The 26,719-nt window shown below is 51.5% G+C and overlaps 1 protein-coding gene across 1 annotated transcript in view; it reads right to left on the bottom strand.

Moving 5' to 3' along the window:
* FAM53B (family with sequence similarity 53 member B) overlaps window positions 1–26,719 on the bottom strand; it is a 52,605-nt gene that overhangs the window by 3,739 nt on the left and 22,147 nt on the right. Inside the window, exons 3-4 of the mRNA XM_050898738.1 lie at window positions 26,548–26,599; window positions 16,851–17,575 (exon numbers count right to left, since the gene is read on the bottom strand). Coding sequence (XP_050754695.1) covers window positions 16,851–17,575; window positions 26,548–26,599 — 777 coding nt within the window. The remainder of the gene's footprint in view (window positions 1–16,850; window positions 17,576–26,547; window positions 26,600–26,719) is intronic.

Here is a 26,719-nt window from a genome sequence, read left to right as displayed (position 1 = left end):
TCCCACGCCTCATCTTCCCGGCAGGGGGGACGGCCACCGTGCAGCCGGGGTCAGCGTTGCAAAGGTGCCAGGATGAACATTTTGGGGACAGGTCCCCCCAAGATGGTGATAACCGAGCCAGCATCGCCTGCGCTGGCCGTGGAGCGGCGGTGGATCAGCCACCACCGTCAAGGCAGCGTCTGTTCTCAACCCATCGGGAGTTTTTTTACTCATTTTTTATTTATTGGGTGAATTTAGCACATGCTGAAGTGCTGAGCTGGCAAAACTGGGCAGTCAAGTCCCCTATTGATATCGACCAAAGAGTAGTTTTGGTGGCACAATGTAGTGCTTGTTCCCCATGGCCAGGCAGCCCTGGGCCCCTCCGAGCCTCTCCACAACCTTGTCCTTCAGCGCCAGACCGAAAGGGGTATCAGGCATCTCAAATGCTGTTGGTCTCAAGGAAACCATGGGAATCCAGACATCCTCCCGGATCTGACACAGGTGGCTTTTGGGAGATGCTTCTGGCCATCCTGACTTCACCCAGCGAGCATCTGTAACGTACCTTCCACCCAAACCACCTTTACTCACAACCACAATAACGCGTTTCTGACCATTTGAGGTGCTGGTTTTTCTTCCCCCAACTCTCCCCGAAGCTGCAGCAATCCAGCATGCTGGGCAATCCCTCAGGGAGAGGAAGAAAATGAGACGTTGCTAAAGCAAGCACCTGAAAAATCATCTAAAAATACAAATAAGAAACCCTTGGCCACTTGGAACGAGCTGCAGGGCTGCCAGCCGACCTCCAGAGCAAAGCCCTTCTTGCGTGGTGGTGACCAAGCTCAGGCTACGTCTCCTTCCCGCAGGGTTCTCGTGATGCTCTGCACCGTGCGGGGACCAAGGCTAAAAGCTGGGAAGGCTGCGGGAGCTGACTCACCCCCCACATCCATCCTTTTCCACAGGTTTTTCCTCCTCTTGAGCGTGTGTCCCTGTGGGGGGACGTGAGCTGGGGCTGGCAGCCCCGACAGCAAGCAAGCTGGAGAAATCCCTCAGCAACATTTCTTCGTATAACTCTTCCCCTCATAAAATACCCAGCTGTGAGCTTTTCCCTGAAACACATCCCTGCAAACACGGTGGATCCACTAAAATAAATATTAGCAGGACCGTGATCCCCGCGGTGATCACGGCTTTTGTGCAAACGCTTTTTTTTTCCACCCTACCAGGCGATCGCCGCAATTTTCCTGGGGAAGGTGTAACGCTACAAGCTGTCAGCACCCCCGGCCCTACCTACCAAGCTGTTATCACCTCCCGTTAGCACACTGGCCTACAGTTACTTCATAAAGCTGAAAATAAGCCGGTGCCAGAAGGAAAGGGGGAAGCGGGCGGCGAGCAGTGCTGCTCCATGCGAGGACGATGTGCCTCTGCCAGCCCTCCCCATCCAGCACCAGCCAGCAAAGTCACCTCTGCTGGGGGCTTCTCTGCCCAGCTCGGGTTTAAATCACTCTCCGAGGCAAACATCTCCCATAAAACACCTTCAGCCTGGGTCGTTATCTGCCGCTTTGGTTGTTTGCATCACGGCAAAGTCCTACCTGGCATTTGTGTCATGCAAGGTGCTCACCCGTGCTGCCAAGGAGGAGGGCCAGGTGCTTGAGACTGGAAAATGGGTTTCCTTTGGTTTTAAAGCTCTGTGGAACTTCGTTACAGCAGCTGCTGTTATTCGGGCCAGGCACACACACACACATCACTCAGGTTCAATACTCTCCACTGCTTTTAAGGCACCCACAATCTTCTCCAACTCCATCCCCAGGCTGGTGTCCCCGACGCTGGTTTCCCGGTGAGTGGGAAGGGGAGGAAGGGAGATGGGGAAGGAGCTGCACCAGGCACCCCGCAGCCCTGAGCCTACAATAACCAAATTCTCTTCTCTATAACCACGAGGAGCATCTCAGGAGCTTTGCCAACGGGCCCAGGGTTCCAGCACAGGCGCCGGGGCCGTGCGCCGGCCATGCACGTTACCGGCTTGGCGGATACCCCAGACAGGTCTCACCGGCACCTCGCTCGCTGCTGTTTGGCCTCCCCAAAAAGCAGGAGACGCGGCCGTCTCGCCCCGAGCAGCCGCTGGCGACCGCTGCCGCATGCGGCTCAGCAGCACCGGCTTCCAACATCAACATTGCCATTGGGGAGAGGCCGCGGGTCTTATGCCGACCCCGTCCTCCTGCGGAAAGAGCCTCTGAGTGATGAATGAAGTGTCGGGAAAGAAATGACTGAAATACCTGAGGAAGGAAAACACAGGAGGCAGTTATGGGGTATGTGAAATGCAAACGGAGCTCGTGTGCCTGGTGCAGAGCCGGAGCTGGGTTATACGCAGTGTTGCCGTGTCAGGGAGCTCAAACCCATCTGCTATTTTATTTTTTTTTTTATTTTATCTATGGAGGCATTGAATAATTTGCAGGCACCCCTGCACCCTTCGTCAGGCCGACGTGCCGCAGAGCGTGCCTGCAGCAGCATCCCCTGTACAGAGGGGATGGCTCCCCGCGCTGCTCCCAGCAGGGACCACGATGCTGCCCTTGTTTTCAGGGTCTGCCTTCCCAGCTCTTCCCTTCTCATCCACTAATGAAGAATAATATTTACATAGCCCCAATCCTAATTTTGCAATGACAGGCACCAGTGCTTAGACGGTGCATTGAAAGTCTACAGCTTTAGCAGATAATTTTGCTTTTATTCTGTTTGGTGTGAAAAACAGCTTTCACGAGCAGGCTCAGAAATATCTATTATCCTACCAAGTTGCTTCACACCACAGTATTAAACAAACAAACCAAAAAAAAGCAAGAAGAAGGCTTTAAGTCATTAGTATCAACACTGCCTTTGGAGCCTGTAGAGTTAATTTGGTTTCACTCGCAGTTTTGCTCTTGTCTTTGGAGTTCCGTAGCTGCCCCTATGACAGTGAGGATGTCCAGTGAGTTTCCATGAATGCAAAAGAAAAAGCTGTTATATGACTCACCGACGGGAATCCCTCTGGTGCTACAGAGCCCCAGGGAGATGCTGGAGAGACAAATCCCGGAGATCACGGAGAAATACAGCAGGCACAGCTATGCATGGAATCAGAGAGCAGTGATGCTCTCCGGGGCTGGACCATCCGACCCGTGCACAGCATCCCACAGCATCCCGCACGTAGGGACTCGGTCCCAGCGCAGCCTCCCGGCCCATTCCCATTCATAACGATAATTGGAGGAAATCCTCATTTCCTGCCAAGAGCACATATTTTTCCTAACAGACACCGAACCCTTCGCTATGAGCTGGAGAAATCTGTTTGCTCAGACAGGTCGTTAGGCAACCTCACGAGCGATTACTGTGTATTTATTTATTTACTTCCAGGTTGCCCAGCCCTCCTGTGCCCAGCCTTTCGCAGCCTCCCCGGCTTCTCCTCTGCATCCCGAGAGGCTGCGGCAGAGCATCCCTGGAGCACCGCAGGGCGCTGAGGCTGACACGCTTGGAGCTGCTGAGAGCCTCGCGGAGACAGAGGCATCGGGGCCGGGCTGCTCTCCCGATGATGCTATTGCAACGCCACGGATTTAAGCGGAGTGGTTCTGGCACGAGCAATGGTGAGCCTGAAGCCGGCTCGTCCCCAAAGCCTGCAAAACTTCAGCGTTTGGAGGGCTCATCTTTGGGGAAATTCAGAGACGCTGGTATTTCAACTTGTCCCAAATTTGGATGAAAAATCACTAATATGGAATTTTTTAATTTTTTTTAAACCATATTTTTTGAGAATCTCAGCCCTATTCCATTTTCATACTATTTGCATCATTTTCAGCATAGAAGTAATATTTCTATTATGCTATTGTGGCCTCACTTCATGCCCTAAATTATGAGGCAAGACCTTACAGAAATTAAAACCAAACTTCAAAAAAACTCTCTCATTCAATACCTTTAATAAAATGCTTTCTGTGAAACTCTCTCAATCTCCCTGAATCAGCCCGTGTCAGTGGAAACCTGCTCCAGCTGAACACTTCCACCTGATTTCTCCGGGTATAATTCATGTAGCGGCACCAGCGGGTGCCCGGCATTATGTCCCACATCAATCTTGTCACCAGCACGGGGACAGCGTCGCCTCATTGACACCACCTCCCTGGCAGTGACATGAAGCCTTTATTTGCACCAGCACTTTGATTCAAATACGCTCAAAAGTGCTTGAGACAAATAGGTGACTCCCCGTCGGGATAACATAAATGCAGCAGGACCCTGCGTCCTCCACGCCGGGGAGGTGCGGAGCAGGACGGACCGCAGCGATGAAGAATTGGGATGGCTGCAGGTACGGAGCATCTCATCGTTTCAGCAGCACCATTAAAGAAACTACCAGCAAGTAAAGGGATAAAATGATATCGTGGATGACCATAAACACAGAATTTACGGAAAGGCGGCACTGCAGTGTGTAAACCTGGGACATCAAATGCGAGGCAGGAGGTGCAAAGGTGCACCTAATCCCAAATAGCTCCCTGTGCCAGCATCTTGCCTCCCGCAACACACACAGAGCAGGCTTAGCACACAGTGACTACTTTAAGGTGGTAATGGTAGCCTGCTTTCCCCCAGGCATCAAATTAAAGTTGGGTTGGATTAAAAATGCGAGGGGAGTGGGTAATCTGGAGTTGTGTACCTGTAACTGCTCCTAGGGCACCTGCACCCACCATCGCACCCAGCACCGTGGCCTCCCGCAAATTAAATGCAGACTTGAAGCACACATCACTTTTCTGACGCAGTCTCCATTTCAGGCTAACCCTGAGCATCTTTCTCTTGAAAAGAAAACTGAACTGCCCTCCTGGTTTATTTAGTGCTGCTTTCTGAAATGCTTTGGGAGAGTTTTGCAAGGCAAGAGACTCCCAAGTAACTTCTGACCATCACTACTAAAATTTTGTGTTGAAAAAATGTTTTCTACAAAAACACCGGCTGCCTGGGAGGCCACGGCCACGTTGCCTGGTGCTCAAAGGAGCTGTTCCCACCGCTGTGCTGGGCTTAGCCGCAGATCCAAAATCTGCACCCTGCTCCATCCTTCAAATGCCTCCCAAATCCCCTGGCAGAAGACGTGATCGATGAAGCGCCTTCGAGGGGAGGAAAAACCCGACCACCATCTGCAAATCCTGCCGTCGCTGCATCCACCTGCACCGTGGGAGGGAGCAGCAAGCCTGGAAATCTCCTGGAGTGCTGGGGTTTGGGTGTTTTTTTTAAAAAAAGTGGGAACAACCACCTTTGGCCGCCACTTTCGAGCACGACCATTCATTCGAGGATGAATCTCTGTGCTTTATAAAAGCTGTTCTTCAGGTCCACGTAGCGTACGAGCCCAGGCACCAGAGGGTTAAACAGCACGCGGTGAATCAGATGCATGTCTTGGGGATACAATCGGATTTTGTGTGTGGTTGGGACAGACACTGCCAAGCTTTGTTTGTGTTTCCAGCCCCGTCCTCCCATGTGAGTGCGAACAAGGGTGCAACACCCGACCCTGCATCCCCGGACCCCGCGGGGGGATGGAGCCAGGAGCAGGGGACGGAGCTGGGAGCAGGGGCTGGCAGGGCACGGTCCCCGGGTACCACGGGGCCCTTCGGCACTCGGACCCCCCTCGCCCGAGCAAGGGATGCTGCTGGAGGAGCCCGTCCACGCGCACAAGTCCCGGCCCATGCTGGAAAAGTGATTTCATGGCAGAAACGCCCACGTCCCTGGGCACGGCCCGTTTCTGCTTCCACGGCTAAATTTATTTTCAGCCCATTGTGTTTGGTGAGTCACAAATTTATAACTGGGGCAGATGGGACCATTTCGACTGTAAAATCAAAACAATGGATGTCATTGCATTACACGTTATTGCTATTAAAAGCTCTGTCGGGTAACTAAAATAGAGCCTGCTACAATAAATCACCTCCTACAAGCTATACCAAAGTACCTTGCCTGAAATGGTCACTCCAGAGCTGCACCAACAAATCAGCCTTTTATAGGGAGACGGATCTTTTTTGCATGCTACTTCTGGCAGCGATATGTCCCAGTACCTAAGAGCAAGGTTTTATTGCTGTGGGGAGCACCCAAATTACGTCCCGCCTGAGCCAGTACGGCCTCAGGAGCTTACAGACAAGGGTAGGTGAAAAAAATGCATTGCCTTCCTTTTTCCATTTGGGAAACTGAGGCAGGAAAACTCTGCTTGAAGGACATCTGCAGAGGAGGCAGGAATGGGGCCGATGCATATGAGGTCCAGTCCAATGCCATAACTTCAAAAGCATCCATTCCTCTTAACATATTGCCCTCTGTACATTAAAAGTATATGCACTTGGACCTGATAAAACTCTTAGACCAGGCCAATCTATGATGCCCAACAAAAGCTTTTATTTTTAGCGCAGCATAGGGAAAAACTGATGCAAAACGTCTCTGAAAGCAACAGAAATATCTTAGGGGTGAAGCTCCTCGCAGCATACGAGCATCCTCCCTGGCGTCGCAGGCAGGAGGACACCAGTAACATGGGCTTGCACCACTGGGCAACCTCAACGAGTGCCACTTGCTCTACCCTGCCTTGGGGACACCAGCCAAGACGAGGTCTGCTATACTTCAACGAATACGGAGAATTGTTTGTCGAAGGAACAGGGAGGGAAAAAAAACCCATTAACAGTTCATGCCAGGAGTAAACACCATTATGAACCTGATTTCCAATATTGACTTGAATTTTTTTCAACTACTTGTGTTTTTACATAAAAAAAATACCGGGGCAATGAATAACGATGGCGGCATATGTAATAGTCTGACCAAAGTTAAAACCAGCCAGCCTCCGAGGTCCTCTGCGCCCTCCGAACTGAGTCATTTTCTTTTGATCCTGAACCGAAGGCTTTTTCCCACCAAGCCACAAATTGACCTTTGCAGGCTCTCATTCGTGTTTATTTAAAAAACACTGGGGCTTGGAAGCTGGAATCTGTCTCAGAAGTTACATCAATAGCAAACTATTTCCTGGGATATGTCTGGAATTTAAAACCTCCAGTTTTTCGCCTGTCACTACCTTTTGGCAATATTTGCCACCGGCTCGAGTGGGTGCTGATGCTGACCGAGATCAGTGCCGCACCTCCTGCCTGCACCAGCAAGCCTGAAAGCTGCCATAATTTAAACAGAAAATCTTCTCACGTGGAAATTTAGAGAATTTTACCCCTTGAGGAAAGAGTTGGGTGATTGGAGAGAAGTCACTTCTCCCATCCTGCAGTTTAAAACTTCTCCCCACTCAGAGTCAAGACCAGCCTGAAACATTTCCAAGCTGGTGGGCTGTTTACTTCAGCTTTGGGAGCGTACGGGCTCCTTCGTGCATGGATCCTCATGTAAACTGCCATTATTCCTTAGTTTGGAGGGGATAACAAAGCAGGGGACAGCCTGGCTCCCAATCATCAAGAGCATTACACACCCCACTCCTCTGGATCTCCAGCCCAGGCTGAAGCTGGTTTTAATCCTGCAAAACATAAGAACCACACATCTGCATTTCAGGAGGATGCTCTTGTGATTCCTGGTGCAGATGACTCCATCCTGCGAAGGCACGTGCTCCTCAGAGGACAGTGAAGTCACCCCATGAATGGCGCTGTCTGTCTACGGCAGCCAGCGAGCAACGTGAATAGTCCCGTTGTACCCGGCTCCAACATCTCAGCACCCTTCCCGTAACAGGCGTCTGTCAGGCACGAAGTCTTTTCTTGTAACTCTTCCTTATCAAGCACATCCAGTGCTCCATCCTCACCACCTTCTAAGCTGGTGTCCACTGCTGCCAGTACCCTCTCATCCATCCTTCACAGCCCACCCGCAGGACAGATAGCTATTTATGGTGAATTCATAACCCCAGGAAGCTCTCCATAACCCCAGGGAGATGCAAGGGCATGTTGTATTTTAGTTGCCTTATTTGTTCTACAGCTACTACTCTCTGTCTGATATACTATATGCCATACTATATAATAAAAGACATGTAGATGTGGTGCTTAGGGACATGGTTTAGTAGTGGACTTGGCACTGTTAGGTTAACGGTTGGACTTGATGGTCTTAAAGGTCTTTTCCAACCTAAATGATTCTATGATTCTACTAAGGAGCTTCACGGAGGAGGAGAAGTAGTTTGCCAGCTGTCTGGGACTCCTCAGTGTTCACGGGTACAACTCTTGCAGCAAAGTAAATGCATGTTACAGAAAACTCAGGAGGAGAAGACATCAATAGTACAGTATTTGTTATGCTAGATGCAGCTCTTCAAACTGCAAATGCTTTGAAGGCTCACAGAGAAGCCAAAACCTTGTGGAGCCATCAGAAACGGGGCACAGGTGCCACCCCCAAGTCTTCATTTCTTACCAGTGCACAGATCCTAGCAGGGCGCTTCCAACTGGCAGGAGCCAATATCTCTCATCACGTCTGACAATTATTGCCAGCGGTGCTATGGCTTACATGCCACAAAGATGTTTGTGCCTTTCTCTACACGGCAAGTTGTATTTCCAAACACTAGAAGACCATCCTCCATTTCCAGCCAGGGCTACCCCTGCCTGGGGTTGCATGCTGCAGGGAACATGGCTGGGGTTGAACAAATATATATATATATATATATATATATATATAAAATTTATATATATATAAAAATGATTCACTTAAAACATCTGTAAAAAGGATAGCTGTGTTTGGAAATGTGTTAACACAAATTAAAATCTCTCGGTAACAACCATATCAAAACTTTACAAGGCAGGAAACAGAATGGGCAAGAGATAGCGAGGGCTCGTTTTGCCATTGCCGGGGATGATTTCCAATTCTCACTCGGGGCGGCCCTCGTCGGTGTGGCAGACATGTTATGTCTCCTTTGCAGCTCCCCAGAGCCTGTGTGAAGGAAACCGATCTGCTCAGCCAGCACACACGCGCCAACATCACAGGGTTGGCCCATGGCTCGGCTTCCCGTAGATGACTCAGACAAGCCACCGAACCCAGCGTTCATACCGCCGCGAGGCGTTTCGGCACACAACACCCCAAATCCTGCAGGAAATGTTGACACAGAGATGTCGGAAAGCGGCGGATGTGGAGGTGGGAGGTGGCAAGTCCCCAGGTCACCACACAGCAAGGGGCCCTTTGGAGAAGAATTGCACCAGACCATGGGAGAGGAAAACCAAGCAGGTGTCTCCACCACACAGCATCTCTGGCAGACTCTGGTTTTTTTTAGAAAATCCATGTTTCTCACCTAATACACCCAGCCAGCTTCTTCTAGTGCCTTGCGAAGGGTGAAACCACCCGTTCCTGCCGAAATCAGCCCAGCCAGGAGGACAGCTGGGGTCCAAGCCGCCTCCTGTCACCCTTGCAACATTGCTCGTCTCCCATATTTTTTAGGCGCACCCACATCAGAAAAAAAACCAAACAGCTCTTTGAGGAACCTCCCAATCCATGGAAAAATCTGATCCTGACCATTTCAGATCACATCCTGCTGGTATGGACACGGTCCCTGGAGCTGCGAGACCGAGAGCACTGCGCCTAGGAAGGAGACCACATTGCCACGAGATTAATTAACATGCTGTTAGAACAACTGCTGGGATTTCAGAGGTTGGATGTTCTCCTTGGGCTTGTGCTCTGTGTGGAAAGGGGAAAAAAAAGCTGAATTTGGAAAGCAAACCCAAACCCTGCGCCGAAATGGAGAGGATGGTTGATGTCTTTGTTTTAAGGGGCACAAGGGTGGTCAGAGACGCCAGGCAGCTCCCCTGGTACCCAAACCCTCCTTGCTTGGGGCAAAGAATAGAAACCGGCCTCTTCGCATCTCACCTGCCTCCGGACACTGGGGATAATTAAATGACACATCATCGTCACCCACTCACTTGAGTACGACCCACTGGGTTTATGCCCAGTTCGAAGGTGAAGGGGCACAAAGCGGAGCGCTGGCGTGCATTTAAAAAGAGCAGAAGGATTTTCGTGGTGCTGTGGCTTTTAAAAATTGTTGCTATTCCAATGACAACCGTGTTCATGGTTTGGTTTCTGCCCAAAGTTGAAGCCTCTCTGGTTTGGTGCCGTATGAGTAAATAGGAAGGAGAGTGATATGGGCTCACCTCCCCTCTCTGAGCTATGGGAAAGGCAGAGAGAAGAGATGAAACCAGCATTTTGAGGAACTAAAGGCAATGTTTTCCCAAGTATTTTCCCTCCCAGCAGAACTTTTAACATCTAGGTCTCTTTCTTAATTAGCCCAGTTATGTGGCCATGTAATTGCTTCCAGGAGTGGCTCCCTCCCCGCCTGCCTGGCCTAAATATCCCTCCTGGTATGAAGAAAACATGTCTTTCAGGTCAAATTATTTTTATTTTGATTACGGTACCAGGTTTCAGGCCTACAAACACATGTGGTTACCAGCAAAAGCAAAAGATTAACCGATCCACTGCCAGAGCCGGATGCTGATCCGGCACCCGGCACCCCGGGCTGGGTCCCCAGCTCTGCTGTTAGCTCCCAGGGACTCACGGCATGCCCCTGTGCCTCAGTTTCCCCATCTGTAAAGTGAATGCTTTGAGGTCTACTGGAAAGCCCAGTCTGATCCCTTTGGCTTTCCTTTGCTTTGAATCACAAAGGCCATTGCACAAAAAGCCATTGTTACCCCGTATAAAGCCAGACTAGAGGACACGTGCAGCCACGTGGACACCTCGCCATTATTTCAGCTCTTCATCTGAAATCACCTAACTTTCCAGTCTCGTTCCTAGAGAGGCATTAAAAGCAGCCTGGGCGAATACCCAAACCTGCAGGGTTTTCTTGAGCACGCTTATCCCCCGTCTTCTACTGCCCATGAGGAATTAGTTGGTTTTCATGGCGTTCCCATCCTGGGGAGGGCTCTGACCGTGCCCCACGCCCCGAAAGCCCGCCCCACCAAAAGCAAGAATGCTCACCGTAACTTGCCTAATCCTGCTCGTCCCTCTGTGCCAGTCCTCCCACGCAGAGAGCAGCCTGCCAGCTCTGCTTTTCATAACTGAATAGCTACGAAAACCCTGGCCCTTGCACGGCTCCCGGCTCTGCTTTCTTCCCACTCTGCTACAGCCCTGCTGCCCCAAACCCAGCAGCGCATCCCTGCCTTGGGGACCCATCTGCTGCCGTGGGTACCCAAACCTGGCTAGGTTTCCTTCCTGGAAATGGGGGATGCTCCACAGGATGCACCCTGGGCTGGATCCCAGTTGCGGAGTTCCTTGGTGACGGTGGCGTTGGTTGGTTGTGCTGGCAACCGCCGGGCATTCGGCAGCCTGGACCAGCAGGCGAGGAGGGGATGGGAGAGGGGGTGCCCATCGCTCTCGCTGCCACCGGCACTGGGGGAGATGGTGCACCCAGGCAATCCCTGCCTGTTCCTGCAGTGCTCGTGCCTCGCAGCACGGGGCTTCGGGACCCTTTCTTTATGGTATCGGTTCTTACAGAGGATGAACCACCCCAACAACTATTTTTGTCTAAACTCATGCTTGAGGACAGCTGAGTAACCCAGGGTGCTCAGGCGTTGCTTTCTCGCTCTGGGGGATTTTTTGATGTGGGGGACAGCAGCCCACAACTATTCCTCAAGCTGAAGGTCTTCCAGGAACATGGAGTGAGCTACTTTCGGATGTACAAGTGATTAGATTTTTGTCATCCTTGGGTCACCTGCCCATGCCAAAGCCATGGCAATCCAAATTATAAATGTGTGCCTGGGCTCAGCATCCACCGGAGGGAAAGGGAAGCTCCCATTGACTCCCCAGCCAAGCCCATTGTTTTCCAGTCGACAAACTTTCCCCCTTGGTCTGATGCAATGGAGAAGCTGGCTTCGCCCCACAGCATCCTCGGAGGGCAAGAAAGATCGGTGCTGTGCCGGGAGCGCCGGTGCCGCTGCCAGGCTTCAGCACGCTGTGGGCAGGACCAGCAGCTCGCGGCTGCCCCAAGGATCCCACCTGGCGAAATATTTTGGTCAGATTTGCCATCTGATACAGTTGGGTTTTGTAAAGCTTATTGGATAGGCTTAGCCTAACTGCTGAAGCGCTCAGTTGGGCCCGCTGAGATAATTAAATAAGTTAATTCTGCAGTTGTAAGCCAGCAATTTCAAGCACATCTACCGCAAGGGAAACACATGTGTGTGTCTCACGTCTCTGGGTGAAGGTGTCTGTCCATGTCCTCCAACAGCCTCACCGGAGCCTTGAGGGAGCAGCTGAAGGACAGAGATGCTAGAAAACGCTGATCCAGCCCAGCCATGAGCTCTGCTTCAAGCCTCAAGGTCCCACTGTCTCCTCATCGTGTTCCCTGTCCTGCACGGGGCCGGGATGCAAGGCTGGGGAGGGACCAAGGAAGGAGTCGAGAACTGCACCATGTGCGGCTCCTCACCCGCTGCCATGGCACTGCGCCACCCATCAGACCTTTTCCTTGTGAAAGGTGGAAACCAGAGCCTGGACGCTCTCCTCCTTCCCTATCCATCGCGCGAGCCTTCTACATCAGCACAAAAAGCACCTGCAGGCACCCTTCCCGGAGGCAGTGACCTCCTGCAGAGACCCCAAGCAGCACCCAGAGTGCTGCATGGAGAGGAGGGTCTGCATCTCTCTCCTGCTGAACAGCTACTGCCACACAGCCCGCAGCCCTTCTCCCAAAATTCGATTACCAAAACCATCTGCTCCGGTGACACACTGCTGCTTTTAGCATCCTTGCTATTTCGTAACCCCAAGCATTTCTTTGTGCTGTCCCCGCTTCTCAGCCCGTTTCCATTTACTGCTTCTCTTCCGTGTTTCCACTGACAGCTGAAAATTTTGAAGCTCACTTTGGATTAACCCGGCAAGCAGGATTTAAGAATGGCTTGCAAATGGTTAAGGATTTGGGGAAGAGATGACACCCCAAGGCTGCTGAGGGGAGGGTCTAGCCCTTGCAGGGACAGAAAGCAAGACCCCCTTCTGAGTGCATGGTCTGTGGGAGCCGGTGGCCCAGCTCCCGGTGGTCCAGAGCAGTTTCCAGGCAGGATCCAAGCCTTCTGTGCTCCCCAAGGATGCTCGAGGAGGGTAACCTGCCGGGCCTCGCTGCGCCTTCATCCTCCTGAAGCTGGGTCTTAGGCGGGTTTGTGTCGGTTCTTCTTTACCCATGTATCAGCCCCTAATACACAAGCCCAACGCAGAAGTCCGACAGCCAGATGCTGAGATTTGTTAGATCCTTTAGCCGCGTCCTCCACCCGTGCTGGGGGCACCCCCGTCCCTGACAGGGTCCCCACCATCAGGACGTGGGATGGAGAGCCATCCAACGCAGGAGCCAATGTGGGGACTCAGCCGTCGGGGATGCTCTTGTTTAGACTCTATGTTTCTCTGGGGCCGAGGCCAACCCAAAGAGGTGGGTTAAGAGGTGAAGGATGCGATCCCAGCCTGCAGTTCAGCTCCTTGGAGAAGGGACCGAGCCAAGCGCACAGCCGTGTCGTGCCTGCAAAGCCTCGCACACACCTCAGCATGGACCTGGAAGGGCTCGAGATGAGCTACAGCCGGTGCTAAACCCCCAATGGGCACCAAGGGAGCCGGGAAGGAGCAACCGTGGGCTCGCAAGGCTGGCAAAACAGCTACAAAAAGAGGCTTTGCAGGCCCCAGTGCAAGCCTTTTATTCCTCAAAGTCTGCAAAGCGGAGCACTGGCAGCAAAATCAGCTGGACACAATGCCCCATCCGCTCGGTGCTGAGCCGGGGTGGCATCCCCACCAGCGGGATCTGTTTGGGGGTCTGCCCTACCCGCCACACCGCCTCCATGCCCTTCGTTTGCAAAGGCCGGCAATTAAAGAGCAGAAAATCGCAAGGAGCCTTTGGAAAAAAAGAAAAAAAAAAGGCTTCATTGGCATTTGCAAAGATAAACTCATTAATTCTTTTAATGAGGGATCAAAGCCTCAGAGCCTGCCACACCTGCGGCCATGGGAAGATCGCTCCCTGCTCCTCCGTGCTTTCCTCTGGTGCCCCTGCAAGCTGGCCGAGCACAAAGCGATGAGCAAAGAAGAGCTGATGACTTCTGCTCTGCCCTTCCAGAGCTTCCGAAATGCTCATCTTACCATGGCTCAACCACCGCTTGGAGACTGTAACCATTGCGCAGGCTCTCAGAATAGCCAGGCGAATAAAAATAGTCCCGTCCCTTTGATCTCTTCCCTTTGTTCAGCCGTGAGCACTCCAGCAGATGCAGCTGGGGCACACGTGCAGCATACTGAGGCTTTGCAACTCCTTCAATGTTTTGGTCTCATCCCGCAAGGTCTTGATGATCCCCTCTGCCTCCTCCTGAGGTGCTGAGCAGCTTGTCCGGGGGGATACAATGGGCGCGTTCAGCCTTGCAAGACCAAGCCAATGGTCACGGCAAGCAGACACTCCAGTGGGCAACCGAACCAAGGTGCTCGCTGACACGTGCACAACCAGCTCTGCGTGCGCAGGTATGGCGTGGGATTTTGTTACCTGCGCACCCACGCAACCACACGCGCTGCTATCATGTTTCCACGCCACGTTGCCCAGATGCAACAAAACCCCACGATATGCAAACATCACCCTTTGCACGGCTCCTCGTCAACCTTTGCACACATGCCTGTGTACGTATGCAAACCCCCACGCAAAATATAACTGCAAGTTACGCTTTGCATTTCCAAATACAGCCCCAGAAACTGCCATCGGAGGAGGAAATGCGGATGAGGAGGATTATTCCGGCTGCTGCTGGGCATGCAGAAAGAGGAGCAGCCCATTTCCCAGCCCCAGCGCTTGGGGCCACGTCATAGAATGGTTTGGGTTGGAAGGCACCTTTAAAGGTTATCTAGTCCAACCATCCTGCAATGAGCAGGGACATCTTCAACTAGATCAGGTCGCTCAACACCCCGTCCAACCTGACCTTGAATGTTTCTAGGGATGGGGCATTTACAACTCTGGGCAACCTGTTCCAGTGTTTCACCACCCTCATCGTAAAAAATTTCCTCCTTCCCCTTCTTTTCCCCGGCTGCTCTGCGCCGCGCTCTTGCTGCCTGGTCAACCCATTTCCAAAGCCCATCCGTGACCTCCTCCCACGCCGGTGGGTTATTAACGGAGACTTGAGGAAAGCTGTGGTCGTCAGCATGCGGTGGCCAAGGCGGTTTTAACGTGCTGGTTTTAAAGCAAGGAGCCGCCTGGGAAGAAGCGGCGAAGCTGCTTTCTGAGCGAGCTTTGGGGACGCGGCCATCGTTTTGCATTGCTGCCCGCGGGTCTGACGTCGATTTGGGGACAGTCGGCTTCATCCCCTCCCCGCGGTGGCAGCTCGTGGGGCTCCGTCCCTGCGGGCTCCAGGCAGCGGCAGGAAGGCAGGCAGCGAAGGGCCAGCCTCACCCTCCCCGCCACTGGTTTTGAGGCAATTTGGGTCTTTTGCAGGCTTTGGTTTACCGGGAAACTCCTGCACAGTCCTGCGGGACATCCTGCACCACACATAGAAGTGAAGGAACCAGCGGCTGCTTGTACAGAGAGAATTAGGAGGGGGCAATTGTGCTATTCCAACTTGCGGCTAGTAAAATATAATAACATATGTAAGTTGTTTTTACTGCCTGTCCAGTTTATTAGCTAATAAAATAAGCTTAGCATATTAAACGTTGCTGGTGTGGTTTATCAAAAGATGAGAGCAATGCCTCGCGTTTTTCCCCTGCAATCAGCCAAATATGTGATTCCCTCACCCTTTTTATCCTCTAAGCTCCTCTGGAGGAGGAGAAGCCAATCTCTTCCTCCAACACCACTGCACTCCTTCAAACACCCGCTGCGCTGCCAAGCATGAAACGCCGTAAAAGACTGCATTTTTGCAAGAGGGGAAAACGCACATACAGCGTCAGATGACACCCCACTGGGGAACGGCAAGGGTAGAAACCCCACGGCTGTTTCTCCATCCCACCCGATGAATTGCTGCCAGCAGTTTCCCTGCGAACAACAAGGGGAGGCCTTGCACCAGGCAGGCTTTGCTGGCCACGGCTGTACAAAGAAAATCAGGGGAGATGCTCCCGACACGGTTGCCTCTGGGATGAAGGGCAGCAGCACCGCACAGCAGACGACCGCATCGAACCGAAACCACGGGGGAAGTTTTCCTGGCCGGCAGAAGGTGACAGCCCACCCTGGGAGGTGGCCAGGGCAAACCCCCTGCTCCCACAGCCCTGGGGTCTTTCAGACCCACCGCTATCTCCATCCCGCACAGAGCCGGTGGTGTCACTGACTTTACGACTATAAATTATTGATGTGGGAAACGTCGACTCATAAAGCTGCAGAAAAAGAAATTTTACGAGTGCGAAATGGAAACGCTGCTCGCGCTGTCCTTCGATGCAGCCTCCCGCTTTGGCTCTTGCTAAAGTCCAGTCACTCGGTCTTGCAGGGAGAGGACCCAGGAGCAAAATCCTCCCCGACTCGCACTTCAGATCTGTTATCTGGCTTTGCGCGGCAGATTGAAGAGGGAGGTTGTGCTCTGTGTTTGCAACTGAAAATGAAACATGATAACATCTCCAGAGTGGAAAATTACAGAGGCGAAGAGCAAGTAAAGCCCGTAGCGGTATGAATTCGGCTCCTCATGGAGCCAGGGCTAGGTGCCTCGGGGTGCTGCCTTCACCTCGCCACGGTAGGCCCGGGGCTCCTCTCTCCTGAACTCAAAAATGTGGGGTTTAACATATTCCTGCTTGAAATCTGTGCCAGGAGGAAACAACGACACGGTGGACCCGGCGTGCAAAAATCAGCGCAGAACAGAAATGCGGGAATTTATTAAAGAAATCCATTTGGAGGGGAACGGGTTTTCTGCTCGGACAGAAGGATGCGCTTCCCCGTAACGCCCGCGTCACTCTGCGTGCCGCAGGCCCGCCTCGGGAGGACGCTAAAGGATTTTTAGCAAAGCAGAGAACAGCATCACCTCGCTGCTGAGCCCCAGCTGCAGGGCCCTCGCAGGGATGGCACCGCCGCCTCTTACCTGGGTCATCTTGGCGAGATCCAGCGAGGGCCGTTGCTCCTGAACCTCCTCCGGTCTCCGTCGCTTGACCCCGACCTTTTTGTCGTTCAGGACACAGGGCTGTGAGCGGCTTCGGGAGAGCCCGCCGGCCCGTCGCCCCAGCTCCGGCGTGGAGGCGGGCGTGCTGCTTGCCGAGGGCGGGCAGTACTCCGAGGAGGAGAAGCGGTCGTGCGAGCAGGAGAGGGACCTCTGCATGTCCACCCGGTCTCCTCCGTGCCTGCCGGTGGTCGATTTCCTCGGCTGGCATCCCAGCCGGCTGCTGAGGGCGGGATGCTCGCAGGAGAGCGGGTTGGACCGCGAGGGCAGGCTGAAGCTCGAGCTCCTCTGCATGGTGGCAAAGCCGTTGGAGTAGCGTTGCACGCTCCCCCCGCTGTAACACCGCCGTTTCTCGACCGGGGTCCAAACCTTCGAGCCTAAGGGTCTCCACGAGGTCCCGCAGCTTGACATCTCATCCGAAAATGAGAGCGAGCGGCACTGGCGCTTGCTGGGGGGTGCTGAGGGGTTGCCGTGGGGGTCGCTGAGGCTGAGGTCTTTGATCAGGTTGGTGACGGAGCAGGTGCTGGCCGTCTCCCTCGGCCAGCGCGAGCCCTCCTCGCCCTTGTCCGACAAGCAGTCCCAGATGCTGGCGCCCGGCTGCTCGAGCTGGAGTGGACATTTCCTGCTGAGATCTCTCCATCTGTCATTTTCTGGTTCAGAAAGGAGAAAAAAAAAAAAACAACACACACACGCACAGGCATTAACGTTAATTAATTCTGCGATTCGCTTTCTACGTCCATAAACAAAAAGAGTAGCATGTGGGACGTTTTCCAGTACAAATTAATTAACTCTTGGAATATGGTTTTCCGAACTGCCAGCAGAGCGGTTGCTGCAGCGTAGATGGAGAGAGAGACAAAGTGATAATCGCAGCAGGAGCAAAACTGCTAGAAGAAGATAAAAACATGCCTTTGAATATCCAGATTGCACTAGCTAAGGTAAATTCAGCAATATAAAATAGTATGGCCATTGCCTTATCTCTGTGCTGAATCATGTCTCAGATGCGTGCGGTTTGTCCTGGGCTCCACAATCAATAATTGCCTGACAGGTTCACAAAAACTGGAAGTGAAGAGCACAAAGCTGTAGCACCGCTGGGGCGAGATGGACCTCGGGGGACAAAACACCAGAAAGGAGGTGAGATGATAGCAGTTGGGATGGTCCTAACAGCAAGGTGAGTGCCCCCCAGGCATCGAGCTGCCTGTCGTACCACAGAAAGCCCAGCAAGGTCATCAGAGCCTACGGGAAACCAAAAGCCGTCCCGACACCCATCGGGCTGTCCTGCTCTCAGCTGCTGCTAAAACAGCATTGCTCCAATGAAACCAACTTATCTCCGCTGAGGCTGTGAGCATCTCTCCCAAATTATCTCCGCTAAGGCTGTGAGCATCTCTCCCAAATTATCTCCGCTAAGGCTGTGAGCATCTCTCCCAAATTGACCCAAAGATACTGTGTCTAACAAAAGTCGGTGCACGTAATAAGCTCTAAGATGGCTGATGCTGTAATAGATGCACGATAAACCTCCAGCAGTTCTTTGCAAGATGCTGTTCTTAGGTCCCTGTTGTGAGGCTCATCGTCCATCTCCCCTCGCTCCCCCAAATCTGGGGCCACCTGGGTGCTCTGGCCTAGGTGCCCCCCTGCCTGGTTACCCGCAGGGATCGGGAAGGTGCTACAGAAACCGGGCACCCACACCCTCCTACTCTTCTGCGGCAACCTGGGCTTGGCATCTCTTCTGGGTTGCCTTGAAAATCCCAGTTGTACCTAGCACCACCAATTGTTTGCATTTCTGTACCAAACATAACGCTGAAGCATTTATTTAAAGGAACAAATCACTTAATAGGTTCACTTTTTTTTTTTAAATACACTTTTTAAACATTTTCTCCCTCTCTCTCTCATTCAGCTTGTTTACACGGGAATTTGTTCCTCCCGCAAATTTGGCTTGCATTAACAGTCTTCCAACGCAGCACAGCAAAAGCTGGTGGTGACCTGTTGCATGGTTTCGGGGTCAGCGTAAAGATACTCCTTTTATCAGATGGGTTTTGCGGTGCCCAGGTAAAGCTCCGAGAAGCCTGCACCTCCAAAGTCCGCGGCCTGAAATGTATATGGCTACGGGCAGCTCCACGTAGGAAGACTGCAAACCCGGCTACAGCTGTATTCAGAAATCCCACGGATGACCGTGTCGAAAGAGAGGATTAAGGGTGACGATCTCACTCCCGCACACAGTCCCGCTGACAATAAAAGAAGCAAGCAAAGTATCGTCAAGGTCTGGCTCGGCGGCGCAGGCGAGCGGGGCTCTCTGCAGATACACCGCTGATGTTCCACAGGAAAACCATGGTAGGACAACCCCATCGGCTGCTGCAATGGAAAAAAGTAATCACCCAACAGACCTTCTCTGGTGCTTGTTTTTGTCATTGGCTGCTGCGAACAGAGGCAAACCGTGCTAGCTAACTGTCGCTGCGAAGTTTCATATGATCGTATCTAAATCGTGCAATATTTTTTAGGGGTTTTTGGGTTTTTCCACTCAGGCAACTGAAGGATGAATTAAAAGCCGTACCCAGCCCGCAGCTGTAGGTACCAGCCTGATAGGGAAGATGCAACGGTGCAGAACGCTTCCGACCAAGGCTCGGTTTCAAGTCAGGAGGTCAGATTTGGGGCCCCTTACACCACTCTTGACCAGTTTTCCCATTTCTCCCCGCCAGCTGCCGCCGTAACAGCTCCAGCCGCAAACAGCCTGGCTCTGCCCTCAATAACCACATGGCATTTTAACTGTTGCTGTCCTTATTTTAATAAACACAATGAAAAGTGAGAAATCTGCACTAAACAACTACATCTATGTTTAGATCTTTATTATTTTCCCTCTGTATTATGCTGCCAGCAGAGAGACTTCTTGGGTCAGGTCAGCAGACAAAAGAAACAGAAATAGAAGCTGATTTTTCATGGCAAGCTGCCACGATCCTCCGGCCGGAGACGCCACGCCGTACAAAAGGCCTTGGTGAGGAGGATACGGGACACCTTCCTCTTTCACCCCTGCTTCGGTACAAACAGCTATAAATCTTCCAAACCTTGCAAAGAAAACGGTAATTGCACCGTTAGCCCCAGCACCAGCTTGGGGTTATTTGCTTTTCCCCTTGCGCCGTGGGAGCTGGTTTTTCGGCAGGGCAGGGAGGAGACCCTGGCACAGCCTGGCCCCTCCAAACCCCACAGCATCACTGCCTGGTCCCAAACTACCAGATAACCCAGAAAATGGTTTTTCAGCGCAAACAGAAAACTGTTCGCCCCGAAACAAATTGAAAATGGGGTAGTCTAAGGGCTGCGGGTGTAATTAAAGGACTCAGGAAAACCTTATTGAGGAAAAGCAGCCAGTTTTCTGTTCAATTTTTTTAAGACTAAGATTCACATCCTGAGCACGCTGATAACAATAATTGCAGTGGAGCCATTAATACTGCTGCAGTTAAGCGTGTATTAATTTTCTTAAATTACAAACCTCAGCCTGGTTTACCTCGAGGCAGTAATTTGTTCCAGGATAAAACCCACCACGAGAACCCCTCGGTTCGCAAGTGAGCTGCTTCGCTGGAAAACTCTCCTTTTCTTATTGGAAAAATGATAGGAGAACGTTTATAACCAGAGCATGATGTAAGTGTGGCATGAAGGCCTCTTCCCCTGGTTAAACTGGTCCTTCTTGGCTGTTAGTGTCCTTGGATGAAATAGCATCTTATTTTTGGATTTTAACTTAAAACTGCAAAAATAAACACTTCAAGTCACTTAATGAGCATGTCCAGCAAATTTCTGTCGAGACGTTTTGATCTGCAAATCTGTATTTCCAGGGTGAGGCAACACAAAGTGAATTTTCTGGCATCTCTTTGGTTGGGAAACAGCTTTCCAGCTCCCAAGACACAGAGGGTTGTTATCGGCAGCCTGGGGAGGACTGAATTTCTCGTCCTGCCCTCTCTGGCCGCGGCAGCAGGAGCTTGAGCCCTCCTGCAAACCACGCATGAAGCATCAAGAAATTCAGCTTACAGCTGCAAGCTCCCAGGCTGTCCAGCCTCGGGGGGACCCAAAACCAAACTATTTCTGCTTTCCAAAGCAAGGCTGTCATAGTTAGCTCGGATTCAGCCCTGGAAAGAGCGATCTGAGCCCCAGCTCCCACGTCACCCCCTCCCAGCCTGCATGCCTTCCCACCACCCTGCCCGGCCTTCGGGAGACTTTGGTGGCAGAGCCGTTGACCCCGGGGTGGGGGAGAGCAGCCCTGCCAGGGAGATGTTGGGTGTCAAACAGCCGGAGCATTCGGGGTGCGGGTGAAGAGCAGCCGTCACTGCAAGCTGCAGCATCTGCTCTCCGTGCAAGGCTAGTGCCTCGTCGGCACGCGCCGGTAGGACTCGCCGGGCTGGGCAAGCGGCAACAAGCCCCAGCAAGACCTGGCATGTCCCAGGCTCTGGCTGCCGGGCAGTCCTCAGCTGGTTTGTTTTCCTCCCTCTCCTATTTTCAGAGACAAGCCGGAAGCCACCGGCATGTGAGCACAGCCCAACCCGCCCTGGGATCACCAATAGCATGCTCAAACACTATCAGCACTGCCATCTATTCCTAAATTTCCTTTCGGGCAAAACCAAGACATTCACTTTTAAGAGTGAACATGAACCCTTGATGTCCATCTGTTCTCCTGTGCAACCTTCACCGAATCAAACAAGCCCAGTGGTCCAGGGCACGAGGCACTCGCGGGCTGAAGTCATGTCCCAAAATCAAGGAGATGGGTGTTGTCCTCCAAACATCCCCGAGAGCTTTGCACAGCCCTACGGAGAACACGATCCATCCGCAGAGCATCACAGCCAGGTTTCCAAATGCTGAGCTCCAGGCTTTGCAGGAGCAGAGCACGGACACGCCAGGCACCTTGCAGCTTCGGGATTGACACAGGCTTTTTAAACGACTGCCATGCTCCTCTGGTGACACAGAGTAAATTTTAATGACCACGTTCATAACCACAGAGAAGAGTGTAAAACCAAAATGCTGATACAACTTTAACTACAGCGACACAAATGTGCTGCTATAATATTTTTACAGTTCCTTTTTATACATAATGCATGATCCTTCTGCTCAAGTTTCCTCTATGTTCTTTTCCCGTGAAATAATTTACATTAATACATAATTTATTACGGCAACTTGTAAAGCAATTACGGGTTTCAATCAATTTTTCTTCTCCTTTTTGGCAGATAAATTCTGTTTGGATCCTAACCCAAACATTTCTCTTCACACAGATGCGCATCCAATTCCCTTTTTTCAGATGTTGCTCAAGTCGAATTTCGGTCTCCTGGTCCCAATGCATGGGGGAAAAGGCAGCCCGCATTTTCCACTGCCCCCCTGTTTATGTTTGAGAGACGATTTCTAAATGTGGAACAAATTTAATGGTTGTAATTAGCTGATGGCAGTGCCATAGAGCCTTCCCATTGCAGAAATAAGATTAAAATACGATGCGCGGAGCTGCGCTTCAATGGGAAATGAAAACAACAGCCCCCAAACCTACCGCTGGAGAATAAACACACCGGCGGGCTGCGGGCTCCTCGTGCCAACAGCCTGCACGCGGGAGGGAAATTCCCCACCTCGACGGCGAAATGAGCCCTGCTCTTCAATGCGATCCTCTGGCAAGGTCTCCCTGCTCCAGCTATGTCTCACCGGCTTTCCCTGCGTGGCTTTTTCTCTTTGCGGGTTGACTGTGCTTGAACATGCACCAAGATGCTGCTCTACGCTGATGGCCTTTCCAAAAAAAACCCTGAAATCCCAGGAAATCCCGGTTCAGAAACAGGAGGCGTGTGAGCCCGGCAGATGCTTTCGGGATGCCATCGAGGGGCATCACCCCCCGTGGGCTGGCCTTTCTTCTGGCTTCTTGGCTTTCCTCCATCACCCATGCAGGGTGAAAAGCCACTTCCAAGTAAGAGGTGTGCAACGACAAGACCCAAGGCTGCAAGCCCGCCGGGTAAGCTCGTCTCTCGGACCGGTGGCGTTGCCAAACCGCACCGGTGGAAGAGTGTGCTGAAGGACAGACGAGCTGACCTGTGCGCTTCATCCATCACCCTGCTCCGGTGCAGCGCTCTACGAGGACAAATTCTGGGGGTACTTTCCAAGGGCAAAAGCAAATGATGGTTACTTTTAAAAGAGCATTTCACAGGGGATGTACGCAGGATCCGTCCCCGATGGGCTCAACCCCATCCTCCTCCTCCCTTTTACAAGCAGGGCTGCGCATGCACCGCCCGCCGCGCCAGGACTCTGATCCTGCAGCCAGGGAGACTGCACTCGCAAGCACCTTGTCACAGCCTCAATAAAACCCTGCCTGCAGCTTGCCTCGAAGATAATTTCTTGCTTACACAGAAAACACGAGGCCACGACTGTCAGCATGCGCCCGCTGAGTTTCTTTTAGAAGATGGGACTAGCGCAGCCTCTGGTGCTACTGATTCAGACGTTGAGTGCTGCTTATACACCTGCTAGGGAAAGGTTAGCCGATGCCACCAATGCCTTGTTAAAATACTGTAAATTTTCTCCTGCCATCCACCCAAAGACAGAAAAATTTCAATATAGGAAGTCAAAAGTAACGCCCCAACTTTCTAACACGCCACCTTCTTTCTCTAGCACAGCGACTGCTATTTTCACTGGGGACACGCGATGGAGACTGCAGGGGAAGGAAAGGGAAAAAAGGAGAAAAAACCCCATCCAACAACAGGACAATTCTTGTACTCCCAGATGTTTCAAGGACCCATCAAGGAGAAGGGAAAAAAGAAATTGTTGAATTTATAGTTTTAGGCATTTCACCTTTAATCTTCCTCCCAGTAAAGGGCTATATAAAGATAAAAAACAATCTTTTTAGTAATACACTGGCAGGAGTATTTCTTATAAATCTAAGAAACAAAAGATTATTTAGGTCACCTTGAGAAGTGGATCTAACATTGCATCATCTGACATATCAAGTCTTTAATAATGTTTACTCATATATTGAGTTATATTACAATCTATAATTGATTTTCAGATTCTTGCGGTGTTTAGTACCTTACGAGGTATCTACATCTAAGATGCATGGGCTTCAGTTTACTCTTTTTCCCCACATTATGCCACGGGTAAGCAGGACCCCAGCCTTGCCATCTTGGGCCAGCTGGGTTTCTTGGTCATGGTGCATTACGCACCCCTTGGGGCTTTGACCCAACTTCTTCCTTCTCCTTCCTGGAGATAAACGCTCCTGAGCCGATGCCTGTGGGAAGCTCCAGGGTTTGGATGACGCTCTCCCTGGCAGCCTGGCCGAGGCTGGGCTTCCCTCTGCCCCACTGTCCCATGGCCACTGGGACCGGCCGTGAGCTGCCTTCCTGCCCAAAGCTGTCCTCGCCCCCAAAGGCAATCGGGAAGACCCTGTGCTAAGACCCTCAGCCTCTTCTGGCTAAAAACCCAGAAAATTCAGCCCACTTCCCTCCAAACCCCCAACATCGTACATGGGACTATGAGTCTTTGCCTCCCGCTGGCTGCGCTGCCAGTCCAAACTTCACTGTGTTTATTTATCTCAGTGCTTTACACCGACAGGGACTTGGCCCTTTGACCTGAAATATTCCCCCAGTTTTGCATTCGGTGCCATTATAATCATGGGACTTATTTAAAAAGTCAAGCAAGTTTTGATGCTGGATTGGTCTGTGATGGTGGTCCACATTTGGAGACATCAAGAAGAATGCTCGGGAAAGATGCCTAAAATTAAACCCAAGCCAACCGATGCCTTTGCATGCTGGAGAGACTGGCTCCTCTTGACTGGGCATGACAAAGACCATTACATGGCAAGCTGTGGTCAAGGAGGTAACATTCAGTTCCTCGGAAAGAGGATAATTTGGCAGCCAAGGAAGACCAGCGCACCGCTACGAAGACGCAGAAGGCTTTGTAAAAGCTCTTAAAGACAAGCTGCTTTTCAATTAGGTGTAGACTCTTCATATATGTTGAAGAGCCTGCCAGTGCCACAGCGCAAGACAAAACGATCTGATTGGGTTTCTTTGTTCCTCACTCATGTTTGACAGGCAAGAGAAAGGGAACGGGCTGTCTCTACCCCTTCTTGACTCTGAAGCTTGTGACTTTCATCTGAAAAAATCCAAATGCTTTCCATCTTCCCCCGCCCTGCCAATGACTGGAGTTATCAGAGAGCTTGGGAAATATCTCCTGTCAATGCATGTGCTCAGCTCCCATTAACGCTAATGAGAGTTGTGTCCACAAAAAAAAGGGGCAGTCTTCTTTGTCTGTAAAGCATTGGCTTTCATAGCAAGTAGCTTGGCTCAAACTTGAGCTACAATTTTAATTGGGTTTTGAGACTGTGCTGGTTTCGGCTGGGACAGAGTTAACTTTCTTTTTAGTAGCTGGTACAGGGCTGTGTTTTGGATTTAGTGTGAGAATGATGTTGATAACACGCTGATGGTTTAGTTGTTGCTAAGTAGCGCTTATCTTAAGCCAAGGACTTTTCAGTTCCCCGTGCTCTGCCAGCAAGCGGGTGTGCAAGGAGCTGGGAGGGAGCACGGCCAGGGTAGCTGACCCCAACTAGCCAAAGGGCTATTCCATACCATACAACGTCATGCCCAGTATATAAACTGGGGGGTGTTGGCCGGGAGGCGTGGATCACGGCTCAGGAACTAACTGGGCATCGGTCAGCGGGTGGTGAGCAATTGCATTGTGCATCACTGGTTTTTTTCCTTCCCCCCCCCCCTTCCTTTTTTTTTGTTATATTCCTTTTCATTACTATTATTATTATTATATTTCATTATTACTATTGTTAGTATTATATTTTACTTTAGTTATTAAACCGTTCTTATCTCAACCCACGAGTTTTACTTTTTTTTTTCCTTTCCTCCTCCTCACCCCACTGGGAGGGGGAGGGGGAAGCGGCTGCCTGGTGCTGAGTTGCTGACTGGGGTTAAACCACGACAGAGACTTCGCCTAGTGACTGGCTCCCCCCCAACAAAACCAAAGAGCACAATATAACAGCACATCCTCCAGCACTATCAGTTTTTCAAGATCATCGCCAAGGCACCAATCCCCCATCAATTTTGGTGGCTGTTCAGCATAAAAATTGATAGCAAGCTCTGACATAAAAGCTATTAAACATCCTATACCGTGGTTATTGTCAAAGGCAAAAATAAGATCTTTTCCTTATTGTTTGAGGCCTGTCCAAACACTTTGTGCCAAGCAGCAGAACATTTTATTGATAATACTGATACTTATTACTTGCATCGTGCAAACAGTGAAGAGCCACGGTCATGGGCTGGATACGAAAACAATCTCAGACCCAAAATGCTTGTAATCTCAACTGTATGAGTTACTCTAAAAATAAGGAGATATATCAAAGTGGAGGGGAAAGGAGATAAGCAATTCACTCAGCAATGGCAACAGGGCAGGACAACCACCTCTGGGAAGGAGGGTGGCACGGGCACGATGGCCACCACTACCAGGTGGTGGGGTGGGTGCCCCTCCGTCCCCGCTGTGTGGGGCAGGTGGGTGGATGCCCACCCCGGGGTCTGCAGGGGAGCATTTTTTGGAGAGATCCAGCTAGTCAGGACATCTTCCTGCCCATCGCTATAAGGAAGCAGGAGCGGAGGTGGAGTAAATACAGACAGAAGTTTCTGCTACTTACCCATCACGCCACAAGAGAAGAGGGTAGGTCCTTGACTCATCTTTGGAGTGTGCTGCAAACAACCAGAAAAACTATTCACTTCTCGCAGACTCGACCGGGGCCCAGAAACCACCCTGCCTCCAGCCTCGGCAAAGCCGTGCGGCACCCGGCAGGGAGGAGAGTCTCGGGCGCC

The sequence above is a fragment of the Gymnogyps californianus genome, chromosome 6, assembly GCF_018139145.2.
Source record: "Gymnogyps californianus isolate 813 chromosome 6, ASM1813914v2, whole genome shotgun sequence".
NCBI lineage: Eukaryota > Metazoa > Chordata > Aves > Accipitriformes > Cathartidae > Gymnogyps > Gymnogyps californianus.
Note: the sequence above shows the minus strand (reverse complement) of the source record. Positions and strands in the feature narration are given on the sequence as shown.